This window comes from Fistularia commersonii, chromosome 20 (assembly GCF_037954325.1).
Source record: "Fistularia commersonii isolate RoL2024-O1a breed Wild chromosome 20, RoL_Fcom_v1.0, whole genome shotgun sequence".
Classification (NCBI taxonomy): domain Eukaryota; kingdom Metazoa; phylum Chordata; class Actinopteri; order Syngnathiformes; family Fistulariidae; genus Fistularia; species Fistularia commersonii.
This window is the reverse complement of record NC_141303.1, coordinates 12,042,074-12,063,348: the sequence shown is the minus strand read 5'-3', so window position 1 is coordinate 12,063,348 and position 21,275 is coordinate 12,042,074. Positions and strand designations below refer to the sequence as shown.

The 21,275-nt window shown below is 39.7% G+C and overlaps 1 protein-coding gene across 3 annotated transcripts in view; it reads right to left on the bottom strand.

The window, feature by feature from the left end:
* The window catches only part of dlgap2b (discs, large (Drosophila) homolog-associated protein 2b), a 90,775-nt gene that overhangs the window by 15,160 nt on the left and 54,340 nt on the right, over window positions 1–21,275 (bottom strand). For 2 of the 3 annotated variants that reach the window (XM_086167534.1, XM_086167535.1), the window contains 4 exons: window positions 14,836–14,880; window positions 9,024–9,080; window positions 968–1,329; window positions 113–198 (listed from right to left, as the gene is read on the bottom strand). In XM_086167534.1, the coding sequence (XP_086023660.1) occupies window positions 113–198; window positions 968–1,329; window positions 9,024–9,080; window positions 14,836–14,880 (550 nt within the window). Of the gene's footprint in view, window positions 1–112; window positions 199–967; window positions 1,330–9,023; window positions 9,081–12,157; window positions 20,164–21,275 lie in introns of those variants that run through there. The other variant, XM_086167536.1, reaches the window with a different exon arrangement.

Below are 21,275 nucleotides of genomic sequence, written 5' to 3'. Positions count from 1 at the left end.
AAGTTGCAAAAATACACATAGACATATAGTCAGACTGGGTTAAAGTGAGTCAACCCGCAGACATAATGTGTAGATTAACTGAAAATGTGCTTCTGCTGTTTGAGCCACATACCGTTTGTGATCCTCCACCTGGATACCTATAGAATGAAACTGAGGGAGGCCCTTACTTTCAGTCTCTGAGTCCGTTACAGTTTCAACCTGGAAAACAGAAGCAGCGCAGCAGATGATTAAGTTAACATACAAATTTATCGCACTAGCAGGGCACTGCAAAGTTTCTTTACGGTTTTGTCTGAATTTAAAAAAAAATTACAATTTAGGCAGATTACTTTTAAATGAGGTCAAATCCAATATTTTAAAGTCCATGGCATTTGTTCTAAAGTCTTAAAAGTGACACAAACCTGCACTTATAAGTCCAATCTGGAGTAGGTTTAGTACTATTAGTACATTTAAGTGATGTGTCAAATTCAGGCTGAAATTTGTGTGCATCAACCGAGATGGATTTGGCTGATGACCGGGAAAACACTTTTTTGTTTATACTTTCATCAATGTGTGTAGATATCATGATTCAGTAGGTCATTTTTAATTTAGTCGAAAACCTGTATCTGCTATATGCTATATTTTGCAGTATCACTAATCACTCTTACTCTTAAATAAACTCTGAATTATTCACTCTTTCATCCTTCAAGACCAGGAAAACAAATTGAAACAAACATCAAAATTAACATTTCAAACCTAGAACCTTTTTGGAATAATTCCAATGGTTTGGTGTGAGTCAGTAATCCTACCGTATTATAACAACCCTACTTAGTTGGGCTGAATCTATTAAATGAAAAAGAAGACAAAATTACCACCCCAGATAAACACGGCAGATAATCTTATATACAATCTTATATCAAAAAAAGGACAACCATGACATTTCAGTGAAAGCGAGATGATGTCTATAAGGAGAACGCAATCGTGGTTCTACCTGTATCCCAATAGAGGAACGTGGGGTTTTGAGGTACTCCTCGGCCTTGGACACCAGCACTGCTTTGTCGCACGTCTGGACAGAGGTGTGGCTGCCCAACGACGCGTGCCTCTTGCCCGCCGCTGACTCCATGGCCATGGTGACGGCCTTGGTGCTGTCCAGGCTGTCTGTGGAGCTGTAGATCGGACGGCCGAGGCTGTCAGTGGTCCACAGACCGCCTCGTGGATGCCTGCCCTGGTCTTGGTAGGCATCTTGGGTGGACTCTGTGCTGCTCTGGGCTGTCACAGAGATAAGAGGCTTGGTGGTGGTGCGCGGGGGCACAGGAGGTGGAGTCTTCTTGTAACTAGGAGGATATGATACCGCTGGATAGCACAAGCAGGATGACAAGACGAAGACAAGGCAAAACAAGGGTAGAGGATAAATAAAATAAAAAAAATATATATTTATGGAAAAAAAATGTCAAAAGCTGAAAAGGGCCAAGAGCTGCTGTATGCCAGTATCACACACGGTGTGATAGAGGAGCATGGGAGTTGGGGCGGTGGCACACTGAAGCAAGGGATTTGTCAGTTGTGTGAGAAGCAGAAGCTTTCCAGTATGTCTTCAATTATTGGGGAAGTGCAATGAGGCATTATGGTAAAGGTAGCCTCTTTCAAGCGCAAATAAAATGTGGATGGTAAACAATCTGCCGACCTCACAGCTGAGATGACAGAATAGACATACGGCTTTCCATTTACTTAAGATCAGTAAGAATGTCTTTCAAAAATATTAAACCTTGGGGTCACATGTCACACAAGGTCAAGCTTGTTTAAATAATCATGAATTGTAACAGATGCACACCCATACAGACATTTATTGAAAGTCTCATTACATAGACGAGCCGATGATACTTGTATTTATCTTGTTTGCTTGTCTGAAATGATTAACCGAGATTTTGATTTTGATTGTTTGAATGATTAATTGATTGATTGATTTAATTTAAATATTCATTCCTTCATCTAGCATTCCATTCATGTATTCATCGTCCATACCTCTTATCCTGCAATATGTAATGAAGAAATAATATATATAATATAATTTCACTGCTGATTCACACTGCACTGTTCTGCTAGCAGATCCACATAGCACCAACACACATATCTGTTAACCACCTAGGATTATTTAAGTTATAAGTGCAAATATTAGGTAAGAAAGCGTGATGGAACCGCATGGAGCTAAATCCAGTCACAGCTTTGACTACCTTCCAACTCGAAGGGACTGCAGTTCGACAAGACGCAGTGGGTGGAAGCCGAAATGAAAAGAGCACAGTGACTCAGATGGAATGTGGCTCCACACCTTCTATTTTTACATCTTCTATCCATTTGACTTCCATTCAGGGCTGGAAATGTCACAGCCCGCTTGCTATCAGTTAAATACTTAGTGAGATAAACTTCCGTTTTTTTTTTTTTTCTTTTTCTGTTATTGTTGTTTGCATCATCTCTCTGGTTACTTCGCATTACACCGCCAACTCTTTGTAGAGTTCGTTGATAGAAAGTTGAGTTCCGCCTGTCTGTGTGTTGCACACTTGAGACATCTTCACGCAGAATGGGCTGTATTTTTTTCTACTAATACTGCAGCATTTTTTAATCCATTTAGGATTTAGAAGCAGTGGCCCCGTGCGTCTGTCTCACAGAGCAAAGGTACATGGTTTGATTCTGACAGGGGGGCCTTTCTTCAAGGAGTTTACATGTTCTCCCCATGTGTCCATAACAAACACCATATTCAAGCATAAAGATGTCCATATGTGCAATTGGCACTGACACACCTTAGGCCGCAGTTCTTTGATCGACCTTGTGGTTGTATCGTCGGACTTGCAGCTGCATGTCCTGGACACTCGGATGAAGAGAGGGGCGAAGCTGTCAACTGGTCGCCACCTGGTGGTGACCTAGATCTGATGGTGGGGGAGGATGCTGGTTACACCCGGCAGACCCTAACATAATGTGAGGGTCTGCTGGGAACATTTAGCAGAGTCCTCTGTCAGAAGGAGTTTCAACTCCCACCTACACCTCCAGAACTACAACCACATCTTGGGACATTGAGTCCGAATGGGCCATGTTCTGTACTTCCATTGTCGAGTCAGCAGACTGGAGCTGTGGCCATGAGGCAGTCAGCGGCTGTCAGGGTGGCCACCTTCGAACCCACTGGTGGACTCCAGCAGTGATGGATGCCGTCAAACTGAAGGAGTCCTATCGGGCCTTGCTGGCCTGTGGGGCTCCTGAGGCAGGTGACAGGTACTGGCTTTGGTGGTTGCTGAGACAAAAACTCACGGGAGGAGTTCCGGAGACCATGGAAAATGACTCCCGGTGGGCGTCAAGGAGAAGGGAGAAGCAGTGCTCCGTCAATACTGTGTACAGAGCGAGCAAGGCGCTGCTGACCTCAACTGGAGACGTTGTAGATCGTTGGCAGGAATACTTCAGAGACCTCCTCAACCCCATTGAAATGCCTTCCAATGAGGTAGCAGAGCTGGGGGAATCTGGAGCAGACACACCTATTTCCGGGGCTGAAGTTGCTGAAGCAGTCAAAAAGCTCTTTGGTAGCAGCGTCCCGGGGGTGGATAAGGTCTGCCCTGGGATCCTCAAGGTCCTGGATGCTAAAGGGCTGTCCTGGTGGACACGCTTCTGCCGCATTGCATGGATGTGGGGGACAGTGCCGCTGGACTGGCAAAAGGGGGATCGGAGGGTGTGCGCCAACTGTGGGGGATCACACTCCTCAGCCTCCCTGTTAAGGTCTATTCAGCATTGCTGGAGAAGGTCCACTGAGTCGTCGAACCTCAGATCCAGGAGGAGCAGTGTGGTTTTCGTCCTGGCTGCGGAACAGTGGACCAGTGGACCAGCTCTATACCCTCGGCAGGGTCCTCTCAGAGGCATGGGAGTTAACCCAACCAATCTACATGTGTTTTGTGGACCTGGAGAAGGCATTTGAGCATGTCCCGCAGGCATCCCTGTGCGGTTTGCTCTGGGAATATGGGGTACTGAACCCTGTCAGATGGGCTATTCGGACCCCGTGCCAGAGCTTGGTCTGCATTGTCGGTTGTAAGTTGGACCCGTTTTTGGTGAGAGTTGGACTCCGCCAGGGCTGCCCTATGACATTGATTCTGTTCATAAGTTTTATGGACAGAATTTCTAGGTGCAGTCAGAGGGTTGAGGGGATCCGGATTGTTGGCCGCAGGATCGAGTCTCTGCTTTTTGCAGATGATGTGGTTCTGTTGGCTTCATCAGGCCATGATCTTCAGCTCCCACTGGAACGGTTCGCAGCCGAGTGTGAAGCAGCCGGGATGAGGATCAGCACCTCCAAATCTGAGACCATGGTGCTCAACTGGAAATGGGTGGAATGCCCCCTCCAGCTCACAGAAGAGGTCCTGCCCCAAGTGGAGGAGTTCAAGTATCTCAGGGTCTTGTTCACAAGTGAGGGAAGGATGGAGTGAGTGATCGACAGACGGATCAGTGCAGTGTCTGCAGTGATGTGGTGAAGCTGTCAATTCACCGGTCTATCTACATTCCCACCCTATGGTCCTGTGGCACCTTTGGGTAGTGACCAAAAGAAAGATATTGTGGATACAAGTGGCCAAATGAGTTTCCACCACAGGGTTGCCAGACTCTCCCTTAGAGATAGGGTGAGAAGTTTGGTCATCTGGAAGGAGCTCGGAGTAGAGCCCCTGCTCCTCTGCATAGAGAGGATTCAGACGAGGTGTCTCAGACGAGGTGTCTCTGGTCCGGATGCCTTCTGGATGCCTCCCGGCATTCCAGGGGGAGACCACGGAAAAGACCCAGGACACGCTGGAGAGACTACGTCTCCAGGCTGGCCTGGGAACACCTCGGGGTTCTCCCAGAGGAGTTGGACCACATGGTGGGGGAGAGGGAGGTTTGGGCCTCACTGCCTGTGGCCACTGCCCCGCAACCAAGCGCATAAGCGGCGGAAGATGGATGGATGAATTCATTTTGAACCTACTTTCCTACTTTATACTTGCTTTTGGACATTATATTTGGTATTGTTTCCTGTTTATTATCCAATTTCCTGTATGACATGAATGACATTGTACCAGATGTAAGTGACAATCTCCGCATGGCCATAATATGGGCTGCATATGCATCATTAGTATTGCCTATGCGTCACCCTTACTTTGTACCTGATAAACTGGACTGACATTTAGAAGCACATTTAAATGCCTACAACTTTACAGATGTCACGGTGGGCATCATTACTCAGTTATTACCTGAGGCTGCTGTTGTTTACAAACCATAAGTACATACCAGCCAACATGTGGGTTGAGGGTCAAGGCTTGTGAATAGATGACACAACAGTCGTATTATATGGTTGAGCAGATCACTGGATTATGTGAACACATTTCAAATGAGAAATAATCAAACAAGTCACAAAATTCAAATTTGTAATTGTTTGGCCATTTAGTTTTATAGATCAGTCAAAATATTGGAACTTTTCTGGTGTTGAAAATATTCCATTTACTGTGGGTAGAGCTAGAATCCTGACATGACATTGGTTTTGAGTCTACATATTAAGATTTTTCCATATGTTTAGGTGTTTGAGCATTTGAATTTGTGAAATTTCTCTGCTTACATTCAGTTGGTGCTGTTTAACTATATTATCTTTTAAAATATTTCCATTCAGGCATTAAGGCTTTTTAATTGGTGCAATAACCAACCAATCGGGGGCAATAAAAAATTGAACAGGTGGTGCTCGGGTTCATGTTGTCAGTGGAAGTTAAGTCTACAACGGGAATTTTCCTTATTTATCCACTCTCATCAGCTTAATATCATATATAATCACAAAATAATGGAAAAGGTCTGTTTAAGCCCATTTAAGGAAGCCAGTTTTGAGTTCTGTGTTGTTCATCAGACCAGTTAAATCAAAGTCAGTTCAAAAAGTGTGCAGAGAGACAATTCTGTGAAAAAGAAATAGGCTGAGCATCCTTCCTTGGGGACACATATGCGATAAAAACATTCTTATATTTTAACAATGTGGACAAATGTATTGTTCGTCTTAAATGAGAAAATATAAATGAAACTGTGTTTTAAAAAGGTGTCAACACCCTTCAATTATATCACTTTTCGTTTTAATCATCTCAATCAGAAGAACTGCTAAAACTCTTAAAAGTTCAAAACAGTACGCAAAAGTATTGAAGCCAGAATCAACGTCAGGTCTATTTTCACTTTAGGTAGATCTGAAATTGACACCAACAGATACAAGTTAAACAGCAGAAAATAATTTTGATGTTTATGATTTATTGATGAATCATATTCTTTTGTTCATATTAAATTCTAACTGGGTGAATGAATTTGATCCAGCAGTCTACTGGCCACCATTCACAGCTGATACACCTACGCTTGTTGGATCTGGACGGGAGTATCCAGATCTTGCTGAAAACAACTTTAAATTGTATACAGTGTGTAGACTGTGCGAATGTAGCAGTTCAAGGATGGGGGCTTTCATGGAAGATGCTCATCGATGTTTGTCTTGCTTCAAATTAAATAAAGCTTGTCCTCTCAAAGCATCCCTGACTAACATACTGGAGCTGAATCACTAGACCATTCCCTTTACTTTCTTTATTTTCTGACGATTAAACTATTTTTCTTATGTGCATGCTTAAACCATACACTTTAGAATAGGGCATTTAATTTGGGGAAATTGTTTGTTTGCTTTTTCCCTGCATTATTTGTAAAGAATGTGACCAAGTATATATATATATATATATATATGTATATATATATATACATATATATACACACATATATATATAAATATTTATAGATATTTATATATGTATATGTATGTCACAAAGTATATATATACCAAGTGTGTGTGTGTATTTATACATAAATATTATAAATATTATTTGTAAAGTATGTTAACAAGTATATTTAATCTATATATATATATATATATATTTATTTATTTATATTCATATATGTATATTTTTGTCACCAAGTATATATATACCAAGTATGTGTGTGTGTGTGTATATATATATATATATATATATATATATGCAGGGACAAAAAAAACAAGCAATTCCCCAAATTAAATGCCCTATTCTAAACTGTATAGTTTAAGCATGCACATAAGAAAAATAGGTTCAGAAAATAAAGAATGTAAAGGGAATGGTCTAGTGATTCAGCTCCAGTATGTTGTTAGGGATGCTTTGAGAGGACAAGTTTTATTTGGAGTGGAGGATAAATCAAAATGTTATCACTTGGGAATGATTAATTCTATAAAAAGGACAATCTATATGACAACCTTTATGGTTATTTTGTGATAAAATGCAGAAGAAATCTTCATCTTTATGCGCACTGTCTTCTGCAACAGTGAGCCTGAACAACATACTCAAGACTCTAAATCATCAATATAATTTTGATAGTTTAGTTTCTGTCTTCCCTTTTAAAAAAAAATAAGAAACAGATAAATGCAAACCACACAGAGCAGTGAGAGTGGAGCCCAGTATCGAGCCTGGCACATTTCAGACAAGTCGTCATCTGAATGGCCAGCTATTATGATCTAGCCTGTCCTCTGCGTAGTCAGCTCTGCCTGCCAGGGTCTGAATTTGTATGTTTGCTGTGCCGTTAAGTCAACAGACACTGAAGGTGGCAACAGGAATAAATCATTTCAATGTTGTGCCATTAAACTGAACTGCAGTTCTTCTGCAATGTATCCGTCATATTACATCGCACACAGCGGTGGTCCAAGTAGAATGGCTGAATTTATCCGGAATGGGCTCTAAGGCAACGGGAGCTAATTTTCTGGACCGTATTATCAATTTAACCTTTTTGTACATAGAATTACAGCACAATGTAATAAATATGAATTATGTGGGAATTAAATGGGAGAACATATACTGGATCATGTTAAAATTCTCACATGCAATTTAAGGAGCGGGCACTAGAGGGTTCAGTGAGACCAACTGATCAAGGCAAACTGCTGTGGATATGACAGCAGAGAACACTTCAGTGTATTTCAGCTTTGTTTATCTGTTATTAATGCTGAACATTTGTGTCTTCTCCTCATGCACTTTTCCTGAGTGGCAGCTCGAGAGTCAGCTTGATTTCTCCTGCACACTGATTCTGTAACATTGCAGAATACTGTGATCCCTCTTCACTTATCTGGATTGAGCGAAAAGAATAGCTGTTGAAAAATCACATTTTGGTTCCTCTGGATATAGGGATGGTCGATTTGCATACATGTTGTGAAAGATTTCCAGATTCCTTGGGACATTGGTTTCCAAACTGCAAAGCTATGCCCAGTGACTATTAATCACAAATTATATCCGAAACAGAGCCAGGTGAAGGGGATTGTATTCAGAACATGTCCCAGCCCTCCATGGTAGTTCATCAAAACATGCATTGTGTGTTATACACCCTTCAGAACAGAAGGTTTCTGTCTTGGTGAAGACAGTGAAACAGCGCTGCGCCTGTTTTCACACACACCCACCACCTGGCCCAGTAGCTCAGACAAGAGGAAATCAAAACACAAAATAGCAAACTTCTCATATCTTTTGACTCGTCATCCTTCCGTACTAGTCTGGTCAACTTGTGTGCAGTCACCTAGGTTTCTGAACTGAACTGAGACCTCCTGAATCAGGTTTATGCACAGATGATCTCATAGGGCGAATAAAAGCTGTATTTTCTCTATCCTTCTTCTTTTGATTTGCCAAATCAATAGACTCTTAACTGAGAATGTCATTCTTTCATTGATTTGATGATACAGTTCAACTCATCTTTCACTATTTCACAAATATTCCATCCAATGCAAAGAAAAGGAAGACAGTGAAACTTAGCTAAGGCGAAAAGTGACCATTTTTGCCTTTCAGGTATTTATATGATAATCAACTTATATGCTTGTTGGCTTAAAAATGCATAACTGGCATGTCATTTCAATGTCAAATTGTGTTATGACTATCTTACAGCCCCCTCTGATACAAACATGAATGTATGACTGCAACGGAAATGTGCTTTGCAATAGGCATCAGCTGGTATGGAGGAGAGGAGAAGCAATGAAGACAGTCTGGTACCTGGAGGAGGCTGAGCACGATCCACACTGCAGGAAGAGGGGAGACGAAACTGAATCCCTGCAAAAATCAAGCAACCACAGTTAAAGCAGGCAGATTCCACAAGGGAGCAAACACATGCTTACTGTTACTTACTCCTTCATACCTACCAATACTGACTTCCAGATGTTTAAACCTCATCACAGAAAATTACAAGTGTGTGTTTTTTTTTTTCTTTATGCTGATACAGTTGTCAAATATGTCATTTAAAGGTTAGGAGAGAGAAACACAGACATTCTGGAATTACAACCTTAAAAGCATTGAACACCATTTGTGAGTGAATTTACTCGGAAAAATTTTGCATTTGCAGCAGTATTAGTGAGCTACATGCAATTATATTGTAATAAGACAAACTGAGTTCTTAGTGATTGCACTCACTATCCAGGTTAATCTGCGTTTCTGTCTTTAAATTCCAATATCTTACTGACAACTGGCCTCATGGGCAATGCTTTTACAGCAGGCAACAATTCCCTAGCAAATTACCTTGAACATTTTAAAATGTACACTGATCAGCCATAACATCAGGACAACTGATGAATGAAAAATATTGATTACCTGATTAGAAAAGCACCCTCAGTGGGTGGGATAAATCAGGTTTTGGCAGCAAGTGAACAGTTTTGTCCTCACAGTTAACATTTGAAAAAACAGGGGAAATCTGCAAGTGTGAGATTGTAAGCTGCGGCTGCACAGATCAGACCATCCCCAACACTGCTCTCGTGGGTGTGTTGCAGCAGGCGGTACCTACCAAAAGTTGTCAGTGGAGGTAAAATCTGTGAAACAGACAGAATCGCTGGCGGCCATGCTTCATTAATGTGAGTGGGGAGCGAGCGAGCGACGGCCCATGCGGTCCGAGCCGAAAGAAAAGCTTTTGTAGTTGAAACAGTTGAAATTGGTTGTGGTAGAAAGGGGTCAGAAAACACAGCGGATTGCAGTTTACTGTTTTTGGGGCCTCAGAATGGTCAGGGTGTCCATAGTGACCTTCATCCAACAGCAAAAGCCCCATCGAAGGATATCGAAAACATCAGAACAATAGAAGGAGGCCTGGTCTGATGAGCCACCTTTTCCTTTACAGGATATGGAATGTCAGACATATGTATGTGTGTGTGTGTGTGTGTGTGTGTGTGTGTGTGTGTGTGTGTGTGTGTGTGTGTGTGTGTGTGTGTGTGTGTGTGTGTGTGTTTGCAAGATTATAGCAAGAAGGCCAGCTGGCAAGTACTGTGCATGTTGATGACATTCTGCTGAGAAACTTTGTGCCATTTATGTGGATGCTACTTTGACACAGGCATTTACAGTACCAAAAAAATCCCTCAACGTAGAGTCCTGTTCCAGCAGAAGGGTAGTGTCCAACACCTGCCAAAAACAGTTGCTTCAAGGTGACTTTCAATCCAAATACCCCAGATCTCACTCCATTCTGCTGAGGGCGGACGCTGTATGGACAGGTCAACTCCAAGGAGGCCCCCCTGCCTAGCACCTTCAAGCATATAAAAGATCTGCTGCCAATGTTTATGTGACACAAACCACATGTTCTCCACTGGAGCTTCAGGGGTCTATATGCTATTAGGCAGGTGTACATAATGTCATGGCTGATCAGTCTGTACTTCAAGACTCTTGATTTGTATCCATTCATGTTTTTAGTGAATGAATACAATCGCTTCATGCGTTATAAAAACAGTTGACGTATGACTGGAAAAGGGACTGTTGGGAAAAGCTGATCCAAAATGGAATGGACTAGAAACATATAAAATAAATAAAGGGGGGAGGGATCACCTAATCGAACTTAGCCAAAGGTGATTGGAATTTTGCCTGTGTCCAAAAATTTGTTATTGATGCTTAATGAGCTTATACAACAATCCATACTTGTCATGACTCAACAGTTGCCAAGTCAGTAACGCAGTAACGACATAGAATGATTGCATGTTTTTTTGATCTAAAACAGACATTTTTAACATCAACACATTTAAGACAAAAAGTACAAATCATTACAAAATATGAAAAAAATACATTTAGATATTGGATATAAATCGGTTGAGTCTTGATTGAATTAGTCAAATTGAAAGATGTTTTTTGTAAATACTGAGGTAGATTGTGTGTTTTCCAACAGTAATAGTCTCTTCCCAGCGAGGAACAGACTATTGTTACTTGAATAGTCAAAAAAACGATCATTTAAAATGTACAGAGAAAATGTGAGGAATAGACATAGACAGTCATTATGAAAAAAATATATAAATTTGCTGAGAAAGCGTCTCCGTCTATCTTTTTGGATCTGAGAAACATATTCATGTATATCTTCAGTCTTTTTCACAGCACTGCCTCTGGTGATGCATGATGAAAATATATACATCCTAGCAGTCTGTGAGACTTCACTTTCGTTTGGTGTTTTTTCACATTCCATTTTTCCAATCTTTAAAATGAATGGCTAAGGTTCCCATCTTTTTTTTAATAAAACCAGCTAAGTAACCCAAAATCATGTTGTATTTGATTGTATGGTCTTCAGCCACACATGAACAGCAAGTATTGTACCGTGGATCGCCTGTTTTTTTTTTTATCATTATGATGTAAAAGCACATATGAGTCTTGAGTTAACAGTTTGGTCGTTTTTGAAATACTTTAGAAAATCTCGTCACATTTTTCATTCAATGCATGTGACTTAAGTTGCAAACAATACAGAGCAGCCTTTTAACATTCTGTAATTTTTTTTTTTTTGGTTTAATTTAAAGACTTTGTCAAACCTTTGTCTCCTTTTTGACTGAGGTTTCAATTTGATAATATTTGTTGCAACTGTTCCGATAGCCTCTCCTCTCCGTCTACTCCCTCCACAAGTTTCATAGGCCTTCTTAGTCAAAAGGTGCTCGGATTGGCAGAAGCCGGGTGAGCTGCCGCTCTTACTCAGCTCGGAGTGGATTGTGGCTGAATGATATGCAATGAATGAAGCGCTGCGTTCATGAGCATGGGGGCTGGAGATGTGACAGAGTCAATGATAAATCTCTCAGAAACCTCATTTTGGGTGAAACCTTTGTGCTAGACTGAACAAAAAAAAAAAAAGAAAAACTGAATGGCTTTACCTCAACATCTCAGTGGTTAGGGAAACATATTGTGGTCATCTAAGACATTTTGTGTGATAGTTATCTCGCTCCTCTCCCCCAAAAAAATCATCACTGGCACTCAGAATCACCAGTGAGTTTGTAAAAACATATATATGTAAAATGCTGGATCTCTCCCTTGTAGGACCGAAAACAAGATCTGGTTGTCAGTGTTTCATTCTTCAAAACTGATTAATTATAAGCCAAAAAGAGAATCAAAATTGGGAGAAAAAAAAAAAAACAAGAGAAGAACTATCATGGATATTTATGACTCATGTCTTTCAGGATTATTCATAATGGGAAAAAATCAAGAAACTAGATATATCAAAAAGAAGAAAAAGAACTTTCATGCCAAAATTAGTACAAACGCAGTAGATGTTTACAAAACTCAACTTTAAGGCCTTCTGAATCTCTGACTTCTTGAGAAATGTCAGCGCCACTCAAGATTAGGTCTGAAAGCATTTTTTTTTTTTATAAATGGAGCTCATTAACGAAAGAGGAATGAATTCATTGTTTCCTACAGGTGATACTGGGGCCAATCATGAATATATTGGCACTGATGGCCAGATGTAGATGGATGGCTGGTCGATCTGTGCATGGACAAATGAATGGGTGACAGAGGACAACTAGCAGGACTCCAAGGTGTGTATTTGTCAATAAGCCCAGCCGATTCGGCCAGTTGGCAGTCGTGATGCTTTTTCACAATAAAAACAAGCATGTTGTTCATAGCCACATACATATATACATACAGTGGTGATGCCCCCATGGATGCAAGGTGGATTTACCTTTCATGTTATGATATATCACAACAAACCAGTACAAATCAATGGCCACATAGCATCTAAAAAGCAGTTTTTCATATCCTCTATCACTACTGCGTCACTGATACAGTTTTTGGAATCCAGCATATTTCTGCCAAACACATGAGCAGTTGATCAAGCAATAGATCGGCCACCAACGCCCCTACAAGCTGATGTGTAGAAAACATCAAATATTTACTGGTAACATTTTCTTTGATGGTATTTCGAGCAAATCCATCCAGGATACATGAATGGATGTTAATTTGGCATTTCAGGAAAAGTAATGGATTCTAAAGATAAATTCATTACTTTCATACTTGAATTATATGATTGTCTGATAAATTAACATGTTTGGATATCAAATGTAATCTCCAGCCAACTCTCGAAGACTAGCACTCAAGCAGTTGGTCTTGACATCAAACTGCAGTGCGAGTGAAACCCCTCAAAGTTCAGTTTTAGACGTAGACAAAACATGATGACACCAAGAGCAAGTGTGCGTGGGCGTGGGAACGTGAATGGATCAAACACACATCTGGATTGCAACGATAGAGGCAAGCTCCACTTCCACTTGCCGCCGCTTCATTTGTCACAATTGCCTCCTCTGTTCTTTAGACTACACCGAACACTTCCATCGCTACTGAGAGTGCTTTTCAAAGCAGATAAAAGGTCAAAATACTTTCCTAATTTTGACCAAGTCCTTTTTTTTTCTGACCTTATTGTAAACCCAGACAGACCCTGGACACTCGTATCTATAGGTCATTAAACCGAATGTATGTATAAATAATATATATATTTTAAATTAATGTTGTTGTTTATTTGTGATGTGAGCCAAACTAATTCTGGGAATGGTCTGATCGCAGTCTGGTGACAGTGCAATGTGTGCTTTAAGGAGTATAAGCATAATCTAAATAGCTGATCCAGATTCAAATAATATGTTAATTAAAGTGATAACTGGCTCTCTAAATAAGACAGTAAGTACAAGTAATTACAATTACATAGTCTTTACTGTATATAGAATTAGATGAAGGAAAATCTATTCTATACAAGATAATCTTACATCCGTGACTTTCTTTCAAATGCACTTAAAGGACAATGACAATGATTCAATTCAGAACTTGACCTACTTTCTAGATTGTGTAACTTTTATATTAATGTTAGGGAACTAACCCCCTGTTTAGAGTTCCAGCTGTGGAGGTCACAAACTTCCTTGTAGATGTTGAAAGATCTGAAATGATTTTATCTTCAAGCAGCATTGATTTGTGGTGGTTTGTAGAGCAAAGCTGTGACATTGTCATAGAGTATTGTGTGCCGGTTCGGTTACATCCTTGTGAAAAATGAAAAAAGAAAAGAAAGAAAAAAAAAAACTGAAAATGTAAAACAGAGACTGAGAAACCTGGCTGATACCGATGGATTTGAATATAAATTTTTTTTTTTTTTTGAATGGTTTGAAAAACAATAGCAGTATAAAGGGTTATAGGGGATTCTAAAAAGAAGCTGTATTTCATCTTTTTAATTAGCTGTGTTTCAGCAACACGGTAGCAACTTCTATGGTTTTCATGTTGAATGAAGTCCATGCTTCTGTGTGGCAGTGTAGTAGCACACGGCCAACACCGTTACCAGCTTAATAAACAAAATCATCCTTTTGTTTTTCTTGTTTCATAATCAATTCTGTTACTGATTTTTTTTTAACTCTTTTCAGTCAAATTTCCACTGATTCCAATGTGTTAACAGATGAACAACATTAAATGTATTATACATACTTGGTGGGAAAATGACACGTCTTCAACTCATGAAAAATCTTATTTCTACTAAGAGGAAAATGTAAATGATACAGACATAACGTGAAAATATGAGGTAACAACACATAAAAAAAGAGATAATAAAATGTTTCCCTACCAGACCTACCGTACTCTCTACGCCCCCCAGCTAAGCTACGGGCGCCTGAAATGGGGAAAAAAGGAAAAAGCAAAAAAAAAAAAAAAAAAAAACAAACAAAAACAAAAAAAATGATAGCTTAGTTGAAAAGCAATGCAGAGAAAGACTCAAAGTAAAGACACTGCGGACGGCCCATGCTGTATGTCCTCAGTGTGTTTAAGTGGGTGTGTTTCTCATTTTGGACAGAAATGTACAATTAACGAGTTTGAATGCTGTTGTAAAGCTATGACCCCCATTGTACCTCTTAAATTAAACATCAAAAAACATGTTTAATCCAATGTTTTATATCCTTTTATGAAAAATACATTAGCCCAGTAAAAGTCCTAAAATAAAATATACAAGACACACCACAATAAGCAAATTAATTCAAAGAAAAAGTATCACATGTTTTTTTTCTTGTTGTTTTCATTCATTTACAAAATAAGTACAAGCTAACAAATGCAGGCTAAATCATGGCGCTCAAAAGATGTTGGAGAACTTTGACGAAATCTAATTCAACGAACTTCGCAGTCTGAGATCCCTGAAAGTTGCAGAGTGAACGATATAAACCTGTAAACAGGTTTTTTTGTGTTTTTTAAAAACAACAAACAAAAAAATAAAAAAACAGGAAACCATAAATAAAGTGCAGGAAGAGAATGCAGGGATAACAGGGTATTATATTCAAGCAATGTTACACTTTTAAACAGATAACGTTCCATCCAAAACCCTTCATCATATAGGGGTGTCACATAGTTTCCACACTTCTTCATCTGATTTCCAGATGACAGCAAAGTATCAGCAGAATACATGGGATCAAATATTACATCTATGTTAAATGTTCAATAGAGATTTAGAAATTTATGAACAATAGCTTTCCTATTTCATTACACAAAATACGGTTGAATGATTGAAAAATAAGCTGAATATGTCCATTTTCTATATTGTCTCCAGCTTCAGATGAGTATATATCTTTCATACTTCTATTTCCAAAATAAGATTTAGATTTGTCTCTGGGATTTTTGCTACATTTGAAGTTATTTCAAGGGAAAGACAAATTCTTTGGAATCAATGATGGCGTGATGGTGAGATGATGGATCAAACATACTTTGAATAATCGGTGAAGTCCCTTATTTCAGAACAATGAGATTTTGTAAAGGTTTGTACAGAACTTCCAATTGATTTTACATGAATTCTTTGTTATGAATTGCTTTTGTTATTAATTGGAGAGATGTATGGCACAGATTGCTATTGTCTTTTGCATATGATGTCAACAACTAAATCAATGCTACAAAATAGGAAATTAAATTAGGAAAAACATACTTATGGGATCAGAATGTAACTAGTTAGTTTAAAAAAAAATTAAAACAACATTCAATGTTGCTCATGGCTCATACAAAATAGCAAAGTAACTAAAAAACAATGTTTTCTCAAATCACTATACAGTCTTCAGCACTGATGACTTTGAAAATGTCATGAGAGTCATTTTCATAGCTGTTCTGATTGAGATAACATAAAAAATACATCATTAAACAAAGGATTTGCATAGAATGAATGAATGTAGTTTGTAGACATCAATGATTGGGCAGTCTTCAGCACCTTAAAATTAGTTTGAATTCCCCAAACAGCGGATAGGATGTAAGTAAGGAATACCACTGCAATGTCCTATTATATAATCACTCCAAAGGCAAAAATATGTATGCAAGCACATATATCTGTTAGGACACTAAATATTACCACAGTCATTAGCCTTCAGTAAAATCATTCGTAAATTTCACTAACTCAGATTTTAGGCAATTTACATTAGAAAAAAAAACAAAAAACAAAAACAAATAAATACATTAATCGATACATTTAAAAATGGTGTATTTAGGATTATGAACAGATCAGGATCATGTGGTAAGTATTATTTTATACGGCTGCAATGAAATTGAGATTGTTCCTGATCGATAAAAAAAGGTATTAAAAAAACCTAAATTCATATTTGTCTCGAATGCCATTAATAACAGCAGAACGTGTCTTAATGTTTGGCTGTGCACATCGGATTTTCAAGGCAAAAGTATTTGTTTGGCTTGAAGGCATTTAAGCTTTATGTGTCACTAACTGTTCTATAAGCAGGAGCTACTGCAGTGACACTCTGATATTACCTCAATACAATATTAGTGTAAATATCATCTTTAAAAATGCCAGTTGGACTGATTTACTGAAGTAGATGTCAATCTTTAGGTCATGCAAAAGGGGAAGGATGATCCACTCTCTATAACAGTGGAGATGAAGCCTTCCCTTTATTGAATGTCCTTCTGATAGGTTCACATTTCAGTCAGGGGTCTGATACGAACAGGGTTCTGATGGTCCTGCGCTGCAGTGATTTTCTGCAGATAAGTGCTGTCGAATACGGAGATATTGTTGACCTCAGTTCCGTGGGGCCTCTGTAATAACCTTGGTACACCGTGTTAGGACAATGGAGAAGAAGAATGATGGGGAAGAGCGTGTTAGTGGCTAATGAGGAAGTATAAATTTATGACAAAAGTTGTAACAGACAAAATGAGCAGTTGGACAAATATAGCAGATAATTGAAGGCTCCCAGCCGTTACGGTTTGTAAGAAGCTTCATAAGCCATCACTAGTGGGGCGGTGTTAGTACATTCACTGGTATCGTACTGCACCTCTGGGGACTCAGAGAGGTAGAGGCCTTCAGCGGCTGTGATTGTCTACTTGTAGGGACCAATGTTTCTTCTTATATCTTTCAGTACTGATGAACAACCCCTAGCAAGAAAATATCGATGGTAATTTACAGTAGTTTAAAAATTATTTATCTCATCTTGGGCAAGGTTATTAGGGTATTTTTGTTGGCACATGGATGGATGCTGCTGCTAGAAAAGTGTGTTGAAAGGGACCTTGGACAGTTTATTTTAACCAAAACGATTCACAATAGCGCTCTGTGGAAATCTGAAAAGAACTAAGGGAGACCAGATGGATTCAGGGTAAGGTCTGGTGATACAAGTCGAGGTACATGGCCAAATCTAATCAGACATTTTGTTTGACTCCAAAAAAAAAAAGAAAAGAAAAAAATCATTAGTATCCCCACAAAAACTTAATGGGTGGAGTTCTTGATCCAATGACCTTATGTGTTGGGTATCTATCTTTCACATCCCTAACAGGGTTAACAAGAACATTAAAGTATTTGAATGTCTGAGTCATTGTTGAATAGGTTTAATTTCCTAGCCCTAAAAGCCCTCAAATTGGAATTTTTGGGGAATATGTATGTCTCAATGAAGACATGTGAAGTTAAAGCTGAGATGTTTTATGAAGCATATGCAACCCTCCAGTCACAACTGCACAAAAGTCAGTAGGCGAAACACTGGTATGTACTACAAAAATCTGTATGAAGAGCACAAATATCTGGGAAATGGAGAAGATGAAGTAAATGGAGACAGATATTAAAGACTAGAAAAAAGTGCAGTGTTTGGTTTAGAACCACATTTACTGCTCTAACCCCGTCATGGCTGATCGAACACAGTATGTTTATAACTGCAAACAGTACAAGTATTGAATATAAGTTTCTCTATATACAAAATGGTACATTTATATACATTGTCTGAACATGAATGGAGTTTGTGCTGGAATGAATTAAAGCCGATACATTCGTCCTAAATCATTATTGTGAATCCGTATCCCTATCTCTGTCTTTCAATACACCGTTAGACTGAAATAATTCACAAATGATTTATAAGAAAAAAATGTTTTTGCCAGGAACTGAATAAGCGATGGCATGATACAGCATAATCCAAAACCAACCACAGGCTTTTTAAAAATCTTCTAAGGGGCTGTTAAACATATTTCTAATCCCTAACCTCTTTAAATGTAATTAATAGTTAGTACTGTGGGGGTTCCTTATTTATTTATTTTTTCAAAGGTCCACTTCAAACAGCTACAAAATTAAATAAAGGCCATGCTAAAGGAATGCTTGATTCAAAATAAATAAATAGTAATGTATCCGCCATAAATAATGTATTCATCTTTGATGCTTTCATTAAAAAACTAGGGTTAATAAAGTTGATCACAGTATTCGTCAGTATACTCAGGTGCTGAAGAGATGGTTTCTACATGAAGAGAAACTGGAATGAACATGAGTTAATTAAATTCACGTAAATAGACCCCCAGATCATTTGTTCAAATTAGATTTTCATCCGAAGGTTGGGTATTTAATACAGCGAAGGAAAGACACTGTTTCGCTTGTTGGCACTTGAGGGTCTGAACACACTGATTCCTTCTCTCCACGAATACATGTCTCCTCATTCTGATGTAAAACAAAATAGTTTTGATTCCATGGCTAAGCAAGACACTTGCTAAAAGATTGCTTGAACAATGTAACCTGCTCAAGAGATGTCAGACTCTGTGTCTGCATAGAATAAAGGGACATCCTAAAACAGTACTGCCCGGCCTTTCTTTTCCTCCTGGCTCCCTCTTGTCATTTAATAGTATGTGAATGGGAATGATTAGAATGACATAGACAGATATGACATGGGCCCACTGGTGTACTTCCTGCTCCACAGTTCTAGACTGGCGCTTCTGTGACCGCCTGTGTGGCCACCTATATCCGCCTGCTTAGTGGTCTTCTGTTTTTTGTTTATTTCCCACGGGAAGTCTTCAATTGGAAGTGGGCTCGCCGGGCTGCCCGATCCCTCGGGCGTGCTCTCGGGGGTACCCTCTATAATCTCAATTCTGGGTGGTTCCATTAAATCCATGATGCTAAAGGAAGCCGGCTCTGGCTGGCACATCACTGACTTGTCCTCCGTATTCTGCCGAATAGCCCAGCTAGACCCTGCCTGAATTCCTATGGACACCCGGTCTTCCGTTTGTGTGGTACTGTCGCTGCAAGGCTCTCTGCACAAAGTCCACATATTGTAGCACTGAGTGAAGTTGAAGAAGTTGCTGTTGAAAGTCTTCAGTTCCCCGCAGACATCTCTTCTCAGCTCCGCCAGCTCATAGCGCATTGCTGAAATTTCATCCTTCCACTGCATGTTGAAGGCAGCGACCATGTTGGCAGACTCCTTAAAGGCCTGAATGGCCTGAGGGACCGGTGGCTCAGCAGTAGCTATTGGTGAGGCACTGGGGACCCTGTATGACGGCGGGGATGCCGGTGGGACAGAGATGGCTGTAACAGTGGAGCTAGTACTGTGCTGGCTGCGAGCAGCCGCTGTCTCCCTCTCCAGCCTCTCTAGCTCTGCATAAGCAGAGGAGCTGGCACCATCATCATCCTCTATCATGTCGTCATTTAGTAAAGAGGTCCCATCCACAACATCATATCCCTCTGGAAGAAAGATTTAAATACGCAAACAAAAGAAGATTTAAAGTGAAAGGAGCAGCTGGAGTGTGATTTGATTTGGAGTCTGAACTACAACAATCTACATATATCTTTGAAAAACATACAGTATGTGAGTAGCGTGTAACACCGGGAACCCACCCTCGGAATAGACCACCAAATATGCATAATGTAGTTTTAATGTTCGTGCTGTAAAAGCAAGTCAACTGAGTAGTGTCACCCAATTATAAATGTTGTCAAAGATCGACTGTCCGTTTCCGTGCCATGTGTACACACTGTCATGTATACTCAAGGATGGACCGGCTTCTATCACAAACGAATTCTCCGTCCAAAAACTCACATACTGTAGGCTTTTCATAATGCATTTTGACACTGCCTTCTCAGTCGCCTCAAGGTACACCAAGCTTCTTTCCATCTTTTCACTGCACAGCACAGTAAAGAGTGGAATTAAACATGAAATACATTAACCACAATCAAATCATCAATTTCTCAGTAGCCCTGATCTCAAAATGCTTGGCTATGACTTGAAATTTGTGCCGTTTTGTGCAAAAGAGAAGATGTAAAGAGAGATTCACAACCCACTGGGCCAAGAAGCAGTTATGAACCCTATTGAACATATCAGGTCCAATGTGGCTAGTTTAGACCATGACCTCCCACTTGAGGGCTGCACAAGGGAGAGGCTGCAATCCCACAGTCAAAGACAGCTGACAGACTCAACACCAAGATGTAGATGCTGCCACACTTGGCCTTTTGCAAGAAGTCAAAATTCCATTGAAAGAAAAAAACAAAAGATCCATGAACGGCAGACAGCTCCCGCGCTCATAAATGATTTGCGTTATAAGAACGGTGGCAATAACATTCATTCTACCCTGTGGTTGCATCATGAAAACATACGCAAGTTAGGGAGGAACATCCCTTGTACATTTACATTTTCAAGACAGTCTAAGCACACTTTGCATCGAGACACGTCAAACAACTCACAAAAGCCAGCTTGGAGTTCACAATTGTAATCAGTACTTGGCAGTACTGCTGATTCAAGACTGAGTTATTGTGAGTTGTTTGTGACCGTGTTCGCTGCTCAGGGTAAGGAGTTATTTCTA